The sequence below is a fragment of the Agelaius phoeniceus genome, chromosome 2, assembly GCF_051311805.1.
Source record: "Agelaius phoeniceus isolate bAgePho1 chromosome 2, bAgePho1.hap1, whole genome shotgun sequence".
NCBI classification, from domain to species: Eukaryota; Metazoa; Chordata; class Aves; order Passeriformes; family Icteridae; genus Agelaius; species Agelaius phoeniceus.
Window position 1 is genome coordinate 6,868,121 of NC_135266.1, and position 18,140 is coordinate 6,886,260.

The 18,140-nt window shown below is 37.9% G+C and overlaps 1 protein-coding gene across 10 annotated transcripts in view; it reads right to left on the reverse strand.

The window, feature by feature from the left end:
- The window catches only part of KDM6A (lysine demethylase 6A), a 153,953-nt gene that overhangs the window by 116,398 nt on the left and 19,415 nt on the right, over positions 1 to 18,140 (reverse strand). For all 10 annotated transcript variants that reach the window (XM_077171511.1, XM_054627958.2, XM_054627960.2 and 7 more), the window contains exon 3: positions 2,851 to 2,959. In XM_077171511.1, the coding sequence (XP_077027626.1) occupies positions 2,851 to 2,959 (109 nt within the window). The remainder of the gene's footprint in view (positions 1 to 2,850; positions 2,960 to 18,140) is intronic.

Sequence of the window (18,140 nt, forward strand, 5' to 3'; positions counted from 1 at the left end):
AAAAGGCTGATCCCTTGTGTAGGACCTTCTCCTAACAGCAGCAGAGTGCTGGTATCACAGCAGCTCCATTCCATGGCTGCAGAGAAAACCCTTTACCTATCAACAGCAATTCAAAATTACTGCATTTTGGCAAACTGCAACCTGCAGAGCAGCTTCAGATCTTTTAAAGGTTAGCACTGACACTGACACTCCAGTGAACTCCAAACTTTTCTTGGAGACAAGTACTTCTTTTTAAGGAAGAAAAATAAAAGTATACTGATTCTGGAATTCAGTGGCTAGAAGTGACAGAAAACACACTGCACTTCGAGGGGACTTACAATATTTAAGAGCTTTCATTAAAATAAATGAAGTTAAATAGACTTGAGTATCAAAGATCACATTCAAGGTAGCCTGCCCCTCACTGATACTCTCTATGCACATGCAGCAAGGGCAGTAATAGCACCAATAATGTGAGTTTCAATGATGCAACCTGCCAGGACTTTTTCTCAAGATCTCTCTTATGGTGTTGAAGTCCTAATTCTTACAAGGAAATGACCTACAGTCTCAGAAGAAGGTATTAGCTAAACCAAAACACTAAAAACATGCAACAAAATGCACCCAGCTACATGATCCTTCACTGCCAGTGTGCTTGTGAAAAAATGAGACAGAAGGGAAGAAACTATCAACACAAAACCCAGATCTGTCATCCCTGAAGCACTGCTTCATCTTGACCACTGATCCCAGTTCTACACTCAGCTCACAGTTTGTTCTGCTCTGCACAAAATTCATAGCAAGCACTTTTTAAACAAAGAACACTATCACTTCTGCCTTTGTAAAAAACACTTCATACATTATATACAAAGGTGCATGCATTTATTGAAGATATTTAATTAAGTAACAAGCTTTTAAGGGAAAAAAAAACTGTGGAGCATTATACATGCTGCTATGCTGTGATATTTTATTAATTATATCCAATTTATTAAATACACTGACTTGTCCATAACTTTGACTAAATTCAGACTACACAGATTTATAGCTCTGAATATCATGCTCCTTCAGAATTTTACACTTCTGGAACTTAAAATCTGGGTAAAATACACATTAGTGATATCAAAACATTCTGAACTCGCTTTTCTGTTCTAAATAATGTAAAATTTAACTATAATGCAATTAGAATGTATAATAATTAAAGTAACAAAATTTGTATCGTGTAATGAAATTTATTTTTACTTTATAATGACACACAAACATTCTAGTTCTTTCAAATAGCAGTAAAAAATTAGTTGTAGAATAACAATGACTTTCTGCATTGAGGGTAATAGTTTTATAGTCTTTGGTACTAGAGTTCAAAAACTGCAGTGAACAGGAACATATGTCCCTCACTTAATAAAAAAAAACCCTTTAACTTCCCTTTTTACATCAATTAAAAGTCCCCCAGTATTTTCAACTACTACACTTTGAAAATACAGATACATTTTTTAATACTCCATAACTAACAAGGTTTTTAGTCTTCTTGAGGCTTTTTTTTTTTTTACAACTGAGATGTGACTTTAAATAGGCATCTAAGAAAGTATTAAGTACTTTAATTCAGATTTTTAATGGCTTAATGTTTTTTCTCACATTGTTGTACTAATGCTCTTTTACAGTTCTGGAGAACTGATATTTCCAACCATCAATTGGAGTTTTTATGCTTGTTTATAAAACCATACCCAGAGCACAAAGCAGATGCCCCATCAGTAAACCCTGCCTCTGATCCACAGCAACACCTGGTCCTGTCACTCCTAACTGTTATCAACTCAAAAGCAGAGTTAATATAGGTCAGTCCATAACCCTGGGCTGTTTTTGCTGAGTAAAATATGTCCAGAAGGTCACACTGCATTCACACCTAACTTCATTAGGCTAACGAGAAAGAGTGGGGTAAATTTTTTTGCAGAGAGGGGGCAGAATTTTCTTCAAACTAAACAAAAGTGCTTAAGATCAGACTATTCTCCACTAAATTTCAGAGACATCATACTGCCATGCTCCCTGCAGATCTTCCCACACCTCTGGATTTGGAAACACCAGTGGTTATATCCCACTCATGGGATGGGATGAGGTACAAGACAGATGCTTCCATCACCTAAACAAGCCCTTCCAAATTTACAGACTGAATTCAGATACCTGCAAATTCCTGCTGAGCAGCATCAAATCTACATGTTTCTCACTTTAGAAATGGAGGTCCCAGGAAGCCAAACTCACCCTGTTTAATGTCAGACAGACAGCCAGTGGACCCACAGACACACAGCTATCAAACAGCCCACAGCCAGCCTGAGCCACCAAGCAGTGCTCCTGAACTACTCTCAGCTAGCACTCATCTCCCTGTTTCTGCATCCCAGGAAAACTGCAGGACAGCATCTTTGTGTGCTTGGAAAAAGGCATGGGGGGGTGGAAGCACATATATTTAGGGTGGGGGTGTTATTTGTTTCCCTACACAAACAGATCTGCATTCATGTTAAAATTAAAAAGCAATGGCAATGAAAAAAGGCATCCCATGGGAAAAAAGTAAATATTCTAACCTGTTCTACCCAGCTCTCACCCACATCCCACAGGGTGCCATCAGACACTGGGCCTGCCAGCCAACTTCATATTCATACCTGAACCAGGAGTGTTTTGGCTGGGCTTTTGTTTTTCATTAAAAATAAAAAGGAACAAGAAGTAAGAATAAAGTTGTTCTTGTGAAGATATCACCAGTTTTAATTCTTTTATGGGCTCTGAAACACAGTACAAACCAAGAAAACAGTGACTTAGCCCAGTGATTTTCATTCTGTTGTGCCACCTACACTGAAGAACAATTCCCCAAAGACATTTATCAGAAGAATTAAAAATTCTTACCTTTTGGATAATCTTCCAATAAGAGGTTGAAGTGACCTAACTGACAAAAGAAATCAGACTCGACCTTTCCTTCAGCTTTCAAAATTAGCGATTCATAGCAGCGAACAGCCTGGGAAAAAGAAATACAAGGTTTTCAAAATTCTGTACTTTACTAAAGCAAATAATACATTTTCTGAGAAATAATAAAGTTTTTTATTAGCTTGAAAGACTAGGTCTACAAACACTCTCACTAACGGAGTCAGCATCACTTTTCAAAGAAGAAATGTAATATTAAAGACAGAACAGATTTGGAAGCTCACTGATTCTAAGTGACAATAAATGAACAACAGAAATTTTCTTGGACTTTTCTGTGGACATTCGATTTCCCCAACACAAAACAAACTTCTAACTTACATGACAATTTTTAAAATCAATGAAACACGAAAGGATTTACTTCATTCTTTCCAATCTGCAAGAAAGAAACCCCTCTGATTTTATTCTCATTGTGTTGCTTTTTTCCCTAAAGAAATCATTTTTCATGTAACAGTTATTTCATTCATTTTTGCTAAACCAAAGAACACACTACCTCAACATGTTTCCTTATGCAATTTATGTATCTTCATATGTGTTTCCCAAGATCTGATTCTTTTCACATCTAGCATGCTGTAAAATAATTTACTTCTTCCTACTTAGACTAAGAAAAGCTAAAGCCACAAATGTAAATCCAATTAGAAATTAATTTCAGCATGAGAAAACTTGCACCAGAAGTTTTTAAGTGACATACACACAGAAGCAAAGAATGTTCTGTACTATGAACACACGTTTTTAACAACTGGGCTGACACCTTCTCTCCACCATAACTGCAATGATCTTTAGCCTGTTACATCCTTAGCTCATGACCCTGTTTACACTTTGGGAAACAGCAAATATATAAATAAATAAAATCACTTTCCCAACTTTCTGAACTTACTAGCCATTGAATTGAAGCAGTTGAACAAACTCATGTGGGAGGGAAGGTCCTTCCACCAGCACAGTTCTCAAAAGCCTGACAGACTTCCAGCAAATTCTAATTCCAGCTGGCTAATCTGTGACTTTCACCTATTTATGGTACATGTTTCAAATTTGGTTGCAATCATGAACTCCTTGATTTTATAACGTGACAATAATCAAGACCATGGAGCCCTTCCAACTCAGCATATTCTGTAATTCTGTGAAATGAGGAGCTTTCTTAAGAGATTTTATTAAAACTCAATATTCAAAAGGAGGGGGGGAGATACAAGCTGAATATTTAAATCAACAGCCTTGTCCATGTTTGTAATTTACTCTGAGTACACTTTTACTAATCATCAAAAAGAGAAATGCCAAAAAACACCCAGGAAATGTTACCCAATTACTGATCTAATTAGTTCTGAGTGGGTCACAGTTTGTATCCCAAGACTGAGGTGTATCACATCCTTTCACCTACTCCCAAGTCCAGAAAAGCCTTATTTTATGGCTGTTTTCAGAGGCAAAGTTCCAATGAATCAAAGCAAAGCTATGCTGCTACAGAATTTCGGGTGTACATGTGGTATTAAAATGATTTAATAAAACATTAAATATGTTTACATAAACTTAAAAGTATGTATTTCAAACTGTAGCTATTTGGCCATGTTCTGAAGATACCAAATTTAGATGTGTATTTGCAAGCTTTGCCCCAGCAAACTGGGCAGGAAGGACTGCAATTATTTTCACCAAGGATCAAAGCTACAACTCCTTTAACTTCATTCCCATGGTTATGAACACCTCTTGCAGTCAGTCAATTCTCCATCTAAAGAATATCATCCCTAAAATCAGAAGCAAAGCACACAAGTGTAAAGTACATTTCTTAAGATCACTATTTGTGTATGTATTGACTCTTAACATCAGCAAATATCTTAGTGCAGAACTTTGTTTTTGGCACTGTGCTTCCCCTCTCCACTTTTTGGTCTCATCTCCTGATTTGTACAAATCATAGCACAATTTTTGATGGTGCCCCTGATGTCACTGTTACACACTGATTGGTAGACAGGCTTTCCTTTTTCTGATGACTTGCAATACCTGCTACAGCTGTTGAAGAAAATAGTCAAATTTTGGTATTTTCTTAAATTGGTATTTTGTCTTTTGCAATTCAGAGCATATAGAAACTGCCACTACAACAGGCAGCCTACTGGAGAGGAAGCTAGGGTAGTTTATTTCCTGAATTAGGCTACAGGTGTTTGAAGAGAACTTGACTTTATGAACAAATGTAACAGGATTTTTCTGTACAGATGTTCAGGGAAATTATAAATCACACGCACTTTAACGTTTAAGTGTTTGGGGACCCTCAATGTTCCCACAGCCCCTTTTTAAGCAAATCCTCATTAAAAGAGGTATCACACATATCTGAAGCACTGTCTGTAGTAGGGATGTAAAAACCTGTGCCCAAGCCTTTCACACAGCTCAGAGCAATTCTCAACAAGGGAGATTTTCCCTTTATGTTAGAGCACAAACTGAAGATGCTGCAAAGCCATCTCCCTGATGCCAGCACAAGGCAAGGCCTAGGACACCAGAACTTCCCCTTTCAGCCACAGTACACTGTAAATTATCTGTTCCTGTAAGAGCAATTCAATTACATCATGAAAGCAAACCCTCTCTGCTGACCTCTAACTGGTTTGCAACATAATCAGCAACACACTCGTATTTATGCAAACTTAACTTGGGAAGGCTGTTTCAAATGAATTTTTTCAATTGTTCCAGCACATTCTAACAAAATGAAACAGAAACTAAAAGCAAGGATTACATCCTCAGTGGGAACACCAAATCAGCCCCTGGGTCAGCAGGTTGGTCACTGTGTGCCCAGTCAGGGCAGAGTCACCAGCTAAAGACTTACCCAACTTTGGTTTTGGTCAAGAAACTTTCTCCCCCACCAGACCAACCCACAAAGACCTTTAGAAAGTAACAACTATTTTTCTGCACAGGTAAGAATTTGTTGAAATCTCTGTTGAATGAATGGATGTAAAAGGGAGGTCACCACTGCACCTATCTGTGTATGTTTTCTTTGAAGGAAAAATCAAAAGATCTCATTTTAAAGGTTCTTTAACTGCAAAGGCCACCTATGGCACTACTTGTGCAACACATTTAAATTATCCTGAGACACTAAGAATTCTAAGGAAGTTTAAAACCCCTGAGGTTTTTAAGCATTGTTATTTCTCCACACTGTATGGATCTCTAAGTGCATTCAATGGAGTCAGCCTTGAGAATTGCCAGTATTGACAAATTAACAAGAAAGAGAAAGACCCTGAAATGAAAAGGAAGATTGCTACACAGCATCATACACTTCCTTCCCTTTGTTCAAGGCTACAAGAAGATAAAAGGGAAACCTGAAGAATTTAGGAACTTGGCAAAATAATCACCCGCAGCTGCTTCGCAGTGTGGCAACCAGAGCAGAGGCAGGAAACCAAGGCAGGAATGGCTGCAGGAAAAGAAACTGGCTTATATAACACCAAAAAAGTAACAATATTCATGTTGTTTGCCACCTTCAACCCAAGTAAGACACTATTGTCACACAAATTCCCTCTCATTACATCATAGTTCATGACTGGGGGCGTCCTGATTGCACAGATTCAGCTGTCAATTCTCAGGACACCTTGAAATACAGTACAGTGAAGAAAAAGGCTTAGTGTATTTACCAAATCACAAAAAGCCAGCAAAATCTGTTCAAAAAAGGAAGAAATAATCCTAGAATCACCTTTAAAATGTACTACCAGACCCCTGTGTTTTCCCTAATTTCATTCCAATGGATAAGGAACTGGATTCTTTTTCCCCCTCTGTTTTAAAACCATTCCTTCCCCTCACTCACAAAAAAAACTCAACCAAACAAAACCAACCCCATAAACCAAATGCCAGTTTTGGTCATTATTAATATGATGTCATTTCATGAAGGAAAGACCCTAGAGTTGAGAATATAACATAACAAAATAAATAAATATATCCAACCCAAAAAAATCTAACTGATAAATCCAACAGATGAAATCAGAATTCTAAATATTACATACAAGGGTCACTGAAACATTACAGCTCTGCTTTACAAATAAAAAGGACAATGTTATTTCTATTTCAATTAATATGAAGAAAAAAACTTTACCACTATCATTGGTTGCAATTGTTTGCATTTCAGTGCACAAATTCAAACTACTGTTAAAAAACTGTATTTAAAGAAAAGGACAAAAATCAATACAGCTTGTTCAGATTGCTTCTGAAGAAGATAATGTGATGTTATCCTTTCTGAATCCTGACAAGCATGACTGACCAAAATGAAACTAAGCAGGATGAAACAGCCAAACGTGACAAAATATTAACTATTAATTCTTTAATATATTAATGATATGAAAATGGACGAGTACAGTGAGTCAGCAATTTTTACTTAAAACATAAAAAAACCCCTGCCAACTACAGGGAAGCAAAAAGCCAGTAATCTGAATTGTTAACATGGCAACAACCAGGCAGGAACTTACAGTGAAGAAAATTATTTGAATTTTACTGGGTAATAAATTAACTGCTCAAGAAAAACACAGCACTTCAATGCAGACAATATAGTGTAAAAATCACAAATTCAAAGCTTCAAGAAGTTCCTAAAATCTTCCATTTTACAACATAAAACACTAATGTATATGTAGATAAGCTGGGGGAGGGTGACAAAACTGAGCAGTTGCTGCTTCTTTTTCTTGTGCCTTCAGTGACCCAACTGGAAGGGCTTTGTGAGCAGGGAAGGAGAACAGAGATCCCAAACCTCTTGGGGTACCTGCCACCAATTCCCCGACTTCTGAGGCTCTGGCTGGGCCCTCCCAGGGGGCTCCCCTGTCAGGGGAGACCCTCCTGGAGTGGTCTTGTGTCAGGAAAGAGAGACACACTGGACTTTTTCAGTCTTCAGGTTCTTGTTTATTGTTATCTTATCTGGAGTTTTGCACGCTGTCCACACCAGGCTCAGCGCACTGGAAAAGCACCACAAAAATGGCCAACAATCTCTTGTTCCAAGGTCTTTTAAGACTATCCAATGAAGAACTGACACCTGGATTATTTCCCTTTTTAACCCAATAACTGATCCCCAAAAGCCTGCAATGGGGACTTTTCCACCCAATTACAAAATGCCACCCAAACCCATGAAGAAGGAGGAAGAAGCAGCTCAGGAGGGCACCCTGTGCCCTCCATCTTGATTCCATCCACAACATACTAAAAATCCCAAAACCTCAATTTCCCACCTAAGTGATACACCTACACTAATCTCTACTTTACAGCTTAATGAATTCTAGTCTACTCTGGAGTTTAGGAAACTTTCTCCATGAGTGAGGGTCAGAGTCAGTGCTTCCCTGGGGGTCAGGGCACCCCAGAGCAGACAGGGAAATATTCCTGGTGCCGTGGGTTTTCACACACATGAAAATTGGAGAGGGAGACATCAGCAGACTCTTGACAAACAAAACACAGGCTTATAGTAATGGTTGGAAACAGAATGTTAATTAGCTGATATTTTATCCTTCTGGAAATTAAAGTAACCAGATGGACAACCAGACATCCACCACTGGTCAGTCTGAGAGGCACCTAGAGAGCAGAAGGCACAAGTGTCTGTGCTGGGCTCCTTCTCCCTCCCTCAGTGCCACTGACCAGGCTCTGAAAGGTTTATTTTCCCATCCCTTCCTCCTTGCCACAATTCACCAAAACACACATAATTTCCTAACAACAATGACAACAATTTGCCACCACCCAGAGAACCTCCTGGTGAAGTTCCAGCTCCTGCTCTGCAGCAATGGGGGTGTGAACAGGGCTCGCTTCAGCTAAGCAAAGAAAAAAACACAACAAGCCTGAATTCTTCAGAAGTTAAAGCTATTTTTCCCCCATCAATGACTGGCTGGATACACATCACTTTCTGAGCTGTAGATAATTTACAAGAACATCTCATTTACTGCTGCAGAGAAAAGCACACCATTCTTATTTGACTGAAGATAACCTGGATTAATGCAGCAGATCCTCCACTGAAGGCTCTCATATTATGTATTGGCACAATATCCTTAACTTCCTTCACTTTCTTATTCAATAGCAATTCCCACTACAGCTTTCAGAGCTTCTTTATATGCTCTGTATTTGCAACACTCATATTCTGTTATAAAATTTCTCTCTCAATTTCACACATTTACTCTCCTTGTATTTCATGTATGGACTATGCTATTTTCAAAAGCCTCAGTAAGAGTGCTGAAAGTACAGCTTGCACAAATATGCTCAGACCCCAAAACATTCAGGCCTCAAGAAGCAAAAACATGACCTGGCCTCTCCAGTAACTTTGTTCTTGCAAAATTTCTATGGCATATTGGAATGCTGTAAGCTTATTCTGGTCTGCTAGTAGCACTTAGGATCAAAGTCTTCATTTCAGGGACAATTAGTACAGAACAACAGAAACTGATCCTCCTCAAACATTTCTCAAGAAATCTATCAATTTGGGCTAATTTAGTTTCTTATGACTAATGCTTCATGGAACAGGATGCAAGAATAAACAGTGCAGGCAATAAAGAAAAGCAGCTGCACACACGAGCTACATGCACAGCCTGATGGTCACAATTTTGATGAATTTTCTTTAAAAGCCACTACTGTAGTCTAAGACTTCTGTGTTTCCAGATTATACTGAAGATGTAACAAATATTTTTGTTCAGATCACGTCTATGGCAGATGAGAGATGACATAGTAAGCAGCAGAAGGTCAAGATTGCTAAGTTTACAAGGGAAAATTAACATAGACTCAATTATTGTTGAAAACTGAGGGACACTGCTTCATAAAAAGCACGGATCTGCAGAATATAATACAAAACAGAATCCATGCAAATCAATGATTAAATGGAGAAAAGTGACATTTTAGCAGAGAGTGAAAAACCCAACTTGCCTCCCCTGAATACAGAACACTTGCAAGACATTTCTGACACGTGTTTTCTGTCAGACAGATGCAAACTCAATAGTTTACATATTAAAAATAGTTTACATACATAAAAATACAGGAAGCTTAGTCCTTTGCAGCTGTCAGTGTCCATAACCAACTGGATTTTATGAAAAATTTGTTGTCTGGAGTTTATGTGGTGAATCACTCTGCATTAATTCTGAGTCCACCTGGAGGATGCAATCCTCTCATTATTTCTTTTAAATACAGTCAAATAAATTTACAAATATCAATGTCTATGTACATACACACACCTACATCATTTCAAGAAATTCTAAATTATTAGCAAACAGAATCATCTCTATTCTGCCCCTGAAAATATTTCATAATCAGGTGACTCAGGAGATTATGGCAAATTCTATATGGAATTTCATCATTCAAAATTCTTCACGGGTAATCTTTACCAAAAAACCCAAACAAACACAAGTAATTTTCTTTTTTTTCCAAGTGGCAGTAGATTTTTTTTTTTATAGGCAATTGGAACATTGTTTTTATCTCAGACTATAGGAACATCTTTTTGGCTATTTTTAGCACAGTAAGTCTACTTCAAGTAGAATTGCAGCCCCTTCATTTAGCAATTTTTCAAGCTCATGAATAGTTCACCACACACTAAAATTTAAGACCACTAAATCTGATTTTATTTTATCAATTCTCACCTATACCAACACATAACATCACAAATGAGGTGTGGCATGTCATACTTCAGAACACTTAGACAGCTAACACTGAGAGATAAACTTATCTTTTTTTTAATATGTTAAACCAGTTTTATCTAGGACTCTACAGGGTCTCATACAGATTTTAAGATATGACACAACAAATAAATAGCTGGTTTTGTTCTCATTGGGTAAATTATTTTTGAAATATAATTAAAATCAACACAGAAAATACAACCAAACACAGAAACCCACCCACAAATAAAGCCAGAATCTGCATTAATAGCTGCCTGTTTTACCTAAGGAAAAAAGGATCAGAATAACTTATGCAAATATCTCTGGATCTGGACACAAGTCTTTGGAAATGTAACACTATCAGGCACTAAGCATAAGAATGACAATGAAACAAAGAATAAAGAACTTGAAAGAAAGAGGTATTAAATAGAGAACAATGTACATAGATATGCACAAGACAATGTCTACCAAGACTGACACAACAAATAGATCTATGTGAAAATACCTCGTTTCAGACTAAACAGAATGATTTTTCTGTGTTGTCTGAATACAAGGCAATACATAAAGGCAACTATTAAAAATATTTAAAAGCTACCCCAAATTGCTCTGCTAAATCTGCCCAGTCTAAACTTCAGTCCCAAAAGGGTTCAAGTACTAGAGGTGGCCTGGTACTTAGAAATAATATTGCTGGTAGCTTAGTCTGAAAATACAAGGAAAAGATGATTTATTTTAGAAGAATGGAAGTGAAAAATGGGTCAGGAGCTGTTTCATAAAGGAAGTGTAAAAACTAATGCTAATAGGGTGGGAAGTGTGGAATTTTCAGCACCACAGGAGATACAGAATTGGTAAAAGCACATTAAGACACAAAGGATAAAAAAACGGAATGAACCTGGTTTTACATACTGAAATATCACTATTTCAAGGAGTGTCACAATGCTGATACTTTGAAAGTTACCACAGCCAGTGCAGCAGAAGGATCCACCCCAAGGATTTTCCATCACATCACTGAAATCTCCCATATAGGTACAATCCACATATCATGTTCCTTTTTCCACAGCCATTCATATTTTCTCCTCTGTGGCTGCTTAATTATGCTTACACAATTATGCTCACATATAAAAATGAGCAACACTGGAACATAACCAAATGCACATGAAAACCAGCCTGCATAGAAAATGTTTTGTAGAACTTTATGCACAGAAAACACCTTGAAAAGCAGCACAATAATTCCCATCAAGAGCTGTAAGGCTTGCTGCTAATCCAGCCTTATGCCTCACCTTTTCCCCCTTGTGTGGCTATCTGAACAGAAAGAAATTGCAATGAGGAAATAAGAGGAATACAATCCTCTGGATACAGTCCACAGCTAATGAGCAGTACCACTTCTGAATGGCAGAGCTGGTGAACCTTATTCCAGGAAAGAATAAATGTCTCATTTCTGCTCTGTGACAGTAACAGGTAGAGGAAATATATTCATAGAGATTTCAGATTTTACATTTATGCATTACAAAGCCCAAGTCCAAATTATTTTAGCTACTAGCATACATTTTCATCATAATGTGCACTAAACACCAACTAAAATGAAAACATACCCAAAACATTGCTTAGGAACTGGCCAGCAGAGTCTTCTGATAAGTAAAACCTGATAGTGAATTGTCACAGGCAAAACATCCTAAAGACTCCTGCAGCTGCAGGGTGAACAGCTGTGCAGGTTGTCACCACAGCCTGTTTTCATTAACATTTCCCTGGAGCTGGATGTTAGATATCCTTCTTGAATAATGTTTCCCAAGCCCTATCAAATTTGACATCCAATACACAGATGGACATTAAAAAATAACAAGTGGGAAAACATTTATGTGTGAAGCTTAATGCCAATTCTCCATCTATCTTGTATGTATTTTCAGGGACACTACTGAACAAGAAAACAGAGACAGATTCAAAAGATGAAGTTCCTGGTAAGTGCAGCAGATCAGAAACCAATTCTATTATAGGAGGGAAATGGGATGCACAAAAAATTCACAAGAAACTCCAGCCCATTAACACTATTTCTATCATTAAAACTATACTATCTAAGGACTCAAATCTAGAACAATCAAGATTCAAGGCTTCATTTTATTTAAAACAAGGATTTCAATTTGAGTTGTCCATACTCATCACAAGTGCCATAGGTATCAGATTCCAGAGTCAACCTCACTTTTAAGCCAAAAGTGACCATGACAATTCTCTGCAGAACAGAATGACAGACACTAAGCTTCCACCATTATAGAGAATTCTGTTCCAGCCATCCTTTCCCCATCCACAACTACAGCATAACCTCGGGCAGAAAAGAAGGATTTTGTGACTTAAAACAAACAGCTGGATAAAGAAAAATGCAATCCATTAGGGGTGAGTACTGACTGAGGTGTTTGGGCACACCACCATCTGTCTTGGCAGAACACTACAAGCATAGCTCTTTAACACAATTATGAGTTCTCAGTTCCATCATGATGATGATGATGATGATGTTCCTTCCAACACAAATATCAGCAAGGAATCTTTTACACAATGCCCAACTGGAAAAAGTGCAATACCCCCTTCTCTTTGGCCTACCTTTCACTACCACATACCCTGACCCATAGAATTCTATGAGTTTTTTAATAAACTGCCTTTATAATGAGTCACCACACTTTAGGAAAATCAATACACATCCCAAACATACTCATGTCTAAAAGTCAACCTTGTGCACATCTCTTAATTAGAGGTTTACACACAATTCACAAACCTTACAGTGCTCATTACATGTACCAGTCCCAAACAGAAAATAGCTAATGGCCATTTGTCTCTTAAAAATGTCTATTTGTAGACTAAAAAATGGCACAATGTGGATTGCACTGTATGGAAACCAAATCTTTAACCCAGCATTTACATGGTGCTGCACCCACACCACCTTTCAAAGTGACCAAATCAGTGTCTCTAACACTGCTCATCTCTCACAACCAGGGAGAAAACCCAAAAATTTTTAAAACAATGATCAAATTGTTTAAAAGCATTTTATAAACCCACTGAGGTGTGAAATCCATGACCAGAAATTTGAAATGGCACAGAGTACCCCAAAAGAGCTGTGAGGATCAGCACTGAATATCACAAGTTCTGCTGGCACCATTCATAAACCAGGATATAAATGTGGCTCATACACCAAACACCTCTGAAGAGTCCCTTATAATACATTATTGTAATGGTGACATTTAAAATGAAACAATGCTAGAAATAACTGAATGCTGTACATCAGACATTAGTTGAGAAGGTTTTCTTTTGATGAACATGCCACATTCCACAGGGCCCCACAGGTGTTTTCCTAAGTTCTCTCTTCAGCTAAAGCTGTCATGACTTGAGCCTTTAGATGAATGATCAATTCTGATATTATTTACAGCGGCAGGCAACAATTTTAATTACATATTAATGTCAAACCTCAGAATGAACCTTAGCAGTTTTACAGGCAATGTAGTTTCCAAAATGCAACTAACCTGATATGGCAAAAAATGCACCAAAATTGCGACCCAAAGCCATGAAGTCACTGAGAAGTTTCTATTAAAAGGACAGCTCCTTAACACTAAAATGTTGACTGTCTTCCTTTTTAAGGTTTTGGATTAACAGAACACACCCTTGTGTCCCACTTCACTGTCACTAATGTAATCTTTGTTTACAGGTTAAATTCACCTTCAAAGCTTGGCCTGAGCTCCATACTCAATGGCCTGAGCATGGCTCTCTGAATTGACAGAATACACCAGTGTGTCAACCACAGCAAACAAGAACTTTTCACAATGCAGGAAAAGCCCATTTCCACAGAAGACTGAATTTTTTCAAGTACTGGTCCCAAAGAGCTGGATTCATCATTATTAGACAATATATGTGGAAAGGTGCACACGTTTCATTCATCTCCCTTAATAAACATAAACACTCCACTATACACTGGAATATCTCTGCTGAACATTGTGTCACCAGGAACAAGCAATTCCCCTAGAGAGGAAACAAGGAAAACAGCAGAACAACCCCAAAATCCCCCAATCAAGAACAGCAGTCTGTTAAATACAGTCAAATACTGACACTAAATTAAGTTCTGAAGAGTATGCTGGGCACAACCAGAGGAGTGGGTAATAAAAGCTCAGACAAAATAAAAGAGTCAGAGGGACACCAAGTAAGAGATGAAACTTTTGTCTCAGGGGAATGCCAGAGAAGGAAAGCAGATCACAATTGACTCAAGCCCTGATGGACAGCACCTTCTCCACTGCTACCATTTCATCCCTACTCCAGCAGGCTGCACAACAGCCTCCCATCATCACCCACCCAACACAAAGCATCCCCATGAAATAATCACTTCAATCATGCCAGTCACTAAGAGAACAAGTCATTATCCCTCTGCAGGGAATATCTGGGGAGGATGAAAAAATACAAAGGTGAGAAAGTTTAAGAACAGTTGAAAATGTACCAAATTGAAATTAAAAGACATTTTCAAATAATCATAAAAGGAGAAGGGTAGCAGGAAAGTCAGTCCCAAATGTCAATCTTTTTAAGCCCTTTATTTTAAAGTGTCAACTGTAGTACAAAAGGCTCTTTTTTCATTGCTTTCTGCAGTAGCAGATTTTCTTACATCCAAAAAAAGCAAACCTCATCATTCTGGACCACCTGTGGCCTGTCCTGTGAAAGCAACAGGAGGTGGTAACCTTTATGCTTAAGCTTGGAAACATAAATAACACTTGCACATGTGGAAGAGAATATTGATGTTGTCTTTAGGCCACAGATGGAGAACTGGCATCTCCTGAGGTGAACGTGGTCCACAGGGAACAAGTCCTGACTGGCAAGGCCTGAGTTCCTGTCCAATGCATGGAAAGCACTCCATAAAGTCCACTATGCTGAAAATATATTTCAAACTTCTTTTGCTGCGAGATAACTTGGAAAACTCCAAGCCTTTGTGGAACATCAAAATAAAGTTTGAAGCTGATGCTGATTTTATTTCCACATGTTCCCAGGTGTGGGGACGTGGCTGCTCATGCCATGCCAGTCCCTCTCACACACTGGCAGACACGAAGGAGCACAACTTCAACTTCATCCTCCTTTCTGCCATAACTGCACAATGTGCAAGCAGGAGCAAATCAATTTGTCAAAATTTATTCTTCCTGTGCAGCAATGGCACGAGATTTGAGTCTCTGGGTCAGTCTCCTGCACTTGTGTCACATTCAACAGTTCAATGTGCTTTCGTTTCTCTTGTGAGTCAGGCCAACCTTCACCTAAAATCCATTTTCAGACATATTTTATAGTCTCTAAGCAGCACAAAATTCAACATAAAAGAAGAACTGCTGTAATATTAACTACATTTATTGGTGGTACCCTATCATCCTATAATTACCTCCATAATTTGCCATGATAAGATCTTGGCCTTTGGACTGAATTTACAGTCTTATTTTAGGTTTATCAACTGTAAATGAGGTAAGGACATTGCAACTCCAAACCACACCCATCAATGGATTTGGAAGGCAGTCAGGAGACACGTAGCAGTAAAACATTCTACAGCCACGTAAGGGACTCAGCTCTGGGACAGGCTTACTAAAAGTACTGGAAAAAAAATCTCATGTACATTAATTACTGGATTATAAATCAACAAACCAAGATGAGGATATGCTGCCAGCAGAAGGCAGATTAAAAAAAAATGCATAAAGGATTCTGGAGCTCAACAGAGGATAGACTTTCAGCAAAGTTAAATAAGATGACAATAAGTCAGACCAATAGTCAGCCCTGTGCAGCAACCTGTCTCAGTATTTACTTGAGCAGGACATAGACTAAAACAGCAATAAAAGATCAGCAAAGCTTTTACATGAACTCACATTGTTGAAAAAGCAGCAAAAGAGGTTAGCATACAGTGGTATTTTCTTTTCCCTTTATATTTTTCCAGACTACATCAATTTAAGTTCAGAAAATTCCTGGGCACAGATGGGAAATGCTCCTGATGGATTTTCCTTCCATTAATTTTCCCTACCACCTTCTAGAACCGTGTCCACTCATCTCACACTAACAATCCTGGACAGCCAGCAGTTCCACAGCCTAACTGCAGGGAACCATCTTGCTCTGAATCTGCTTCCTGATGGTTTCAGGTCATACTCCCAAGCTCTTCCAGTAGAAGAGACAGAGAAAAACCTGTTTTAAAAGCAGAGATATTAATACCATCTCAGCAGATTCTATACAACTTCCCCACATTCAGTAAAAATTAAATAAATTTAGAAGAGAACTGTAGGGTAAGGGAAAGAAGAGCCTCTCTTGTAAAACTAAGTCTAAACATCTCAAATTATTTACCTTAGGAAATCAAAAGCTACTATGACTTGTCTACAAATACCAACAGGACAACCACCAGGGAAAGGGGAGAACTATTTCAATCTAACAATGTTGCCAAACAAATGTATCATTTTAGATTGAAATTAAAAAAGTATTTGAAGAATCAGAAAATCAGGCTTTTGAACAGTATTTAAATGTAAACAGTAGAAGCAAAAGGATTCTTTTAAATACTCTTTGGTATCACATATAAGACAGCAATTTTCATAAATATAATGCCATTACATATTCCTGTGTATCTGTGACACAGCCACATGCAATGTGAAGGGACAGGCTTGAAAAACAACTAGAAACTCTCACATAAACCTATGTATTCTTCTGTGTTCCCTCTCAAAGAGTCTGCACAGGTTTTGAAACAATTTCTATTCAAGTGAGAACAGACCAATACTGACTATAAAGAGCTGAATTGTTAAGCAAAGAGCTTATGCCCTTGAGGCATTTCTGAGTAAGAGTATTTGAGAAACTTTAGGTAAAATTAGCTCCTTAATATTTTGAACTATCACATCATTACTGTCCAGACAGGAGGCACACACATTATAACTGGAGAGAATAACCACAGAACCAAAACCCACAGACAGTATCTGCTATCTGCCCAGCTTCACCAACATAAATACTTGGGAGGATCAGCACTTGGAGTCTCTCTAGAGAAACTCAATTTTAAATATTAATTAATGAAGGAACATAATTCTTTCTAATTCTATAATTAAATATATTTAATTTTTTAAGAACCAAACCCACTTCTTATGGTCTTTCAGAAAATATTTTGGCTTTAATTTCAGCATGACCAAACGACAAATACTGACACTGCAGGTGTATCTGTATCATTTAAACAACCAAAGCTTTCCATGCTCATACAAACCAGCTTTCTTTTATACCAAGACTACTGCTTTTCAAAACCCTCTTGTGAAATAATAGTCTACAAAATTTTAAGAAGAGTTTTAGCTTAACAACTCTCCAGGGAAGAAAAATGAAAGAGTAAAAGAATATAAACCAAAACTCAGCAGCATTACACGTCCTGTGATGTGCTTTCAAAACATCATGTAGAAAATGAAAATTGTTTTCAAAAAAAATTAATAAATGGTTATTCATAACTTTGTTAACAAATGAAGAGGCAACAAACAACAAAACAAACAAACAGCACCCTCCCCAAAGAAATAAGACTGGATATCACTTCTTGAACATCTTTGGATGCCTCCTGCCCAGCATGCACAGCCTGCTGTAGCACAGCACCCAGGAATGAGCTCTCTGAGCTGCACAGATAACACCAACATGCTCAGCAATCATCCTGCTCACACATTCTTAAAAGATCTG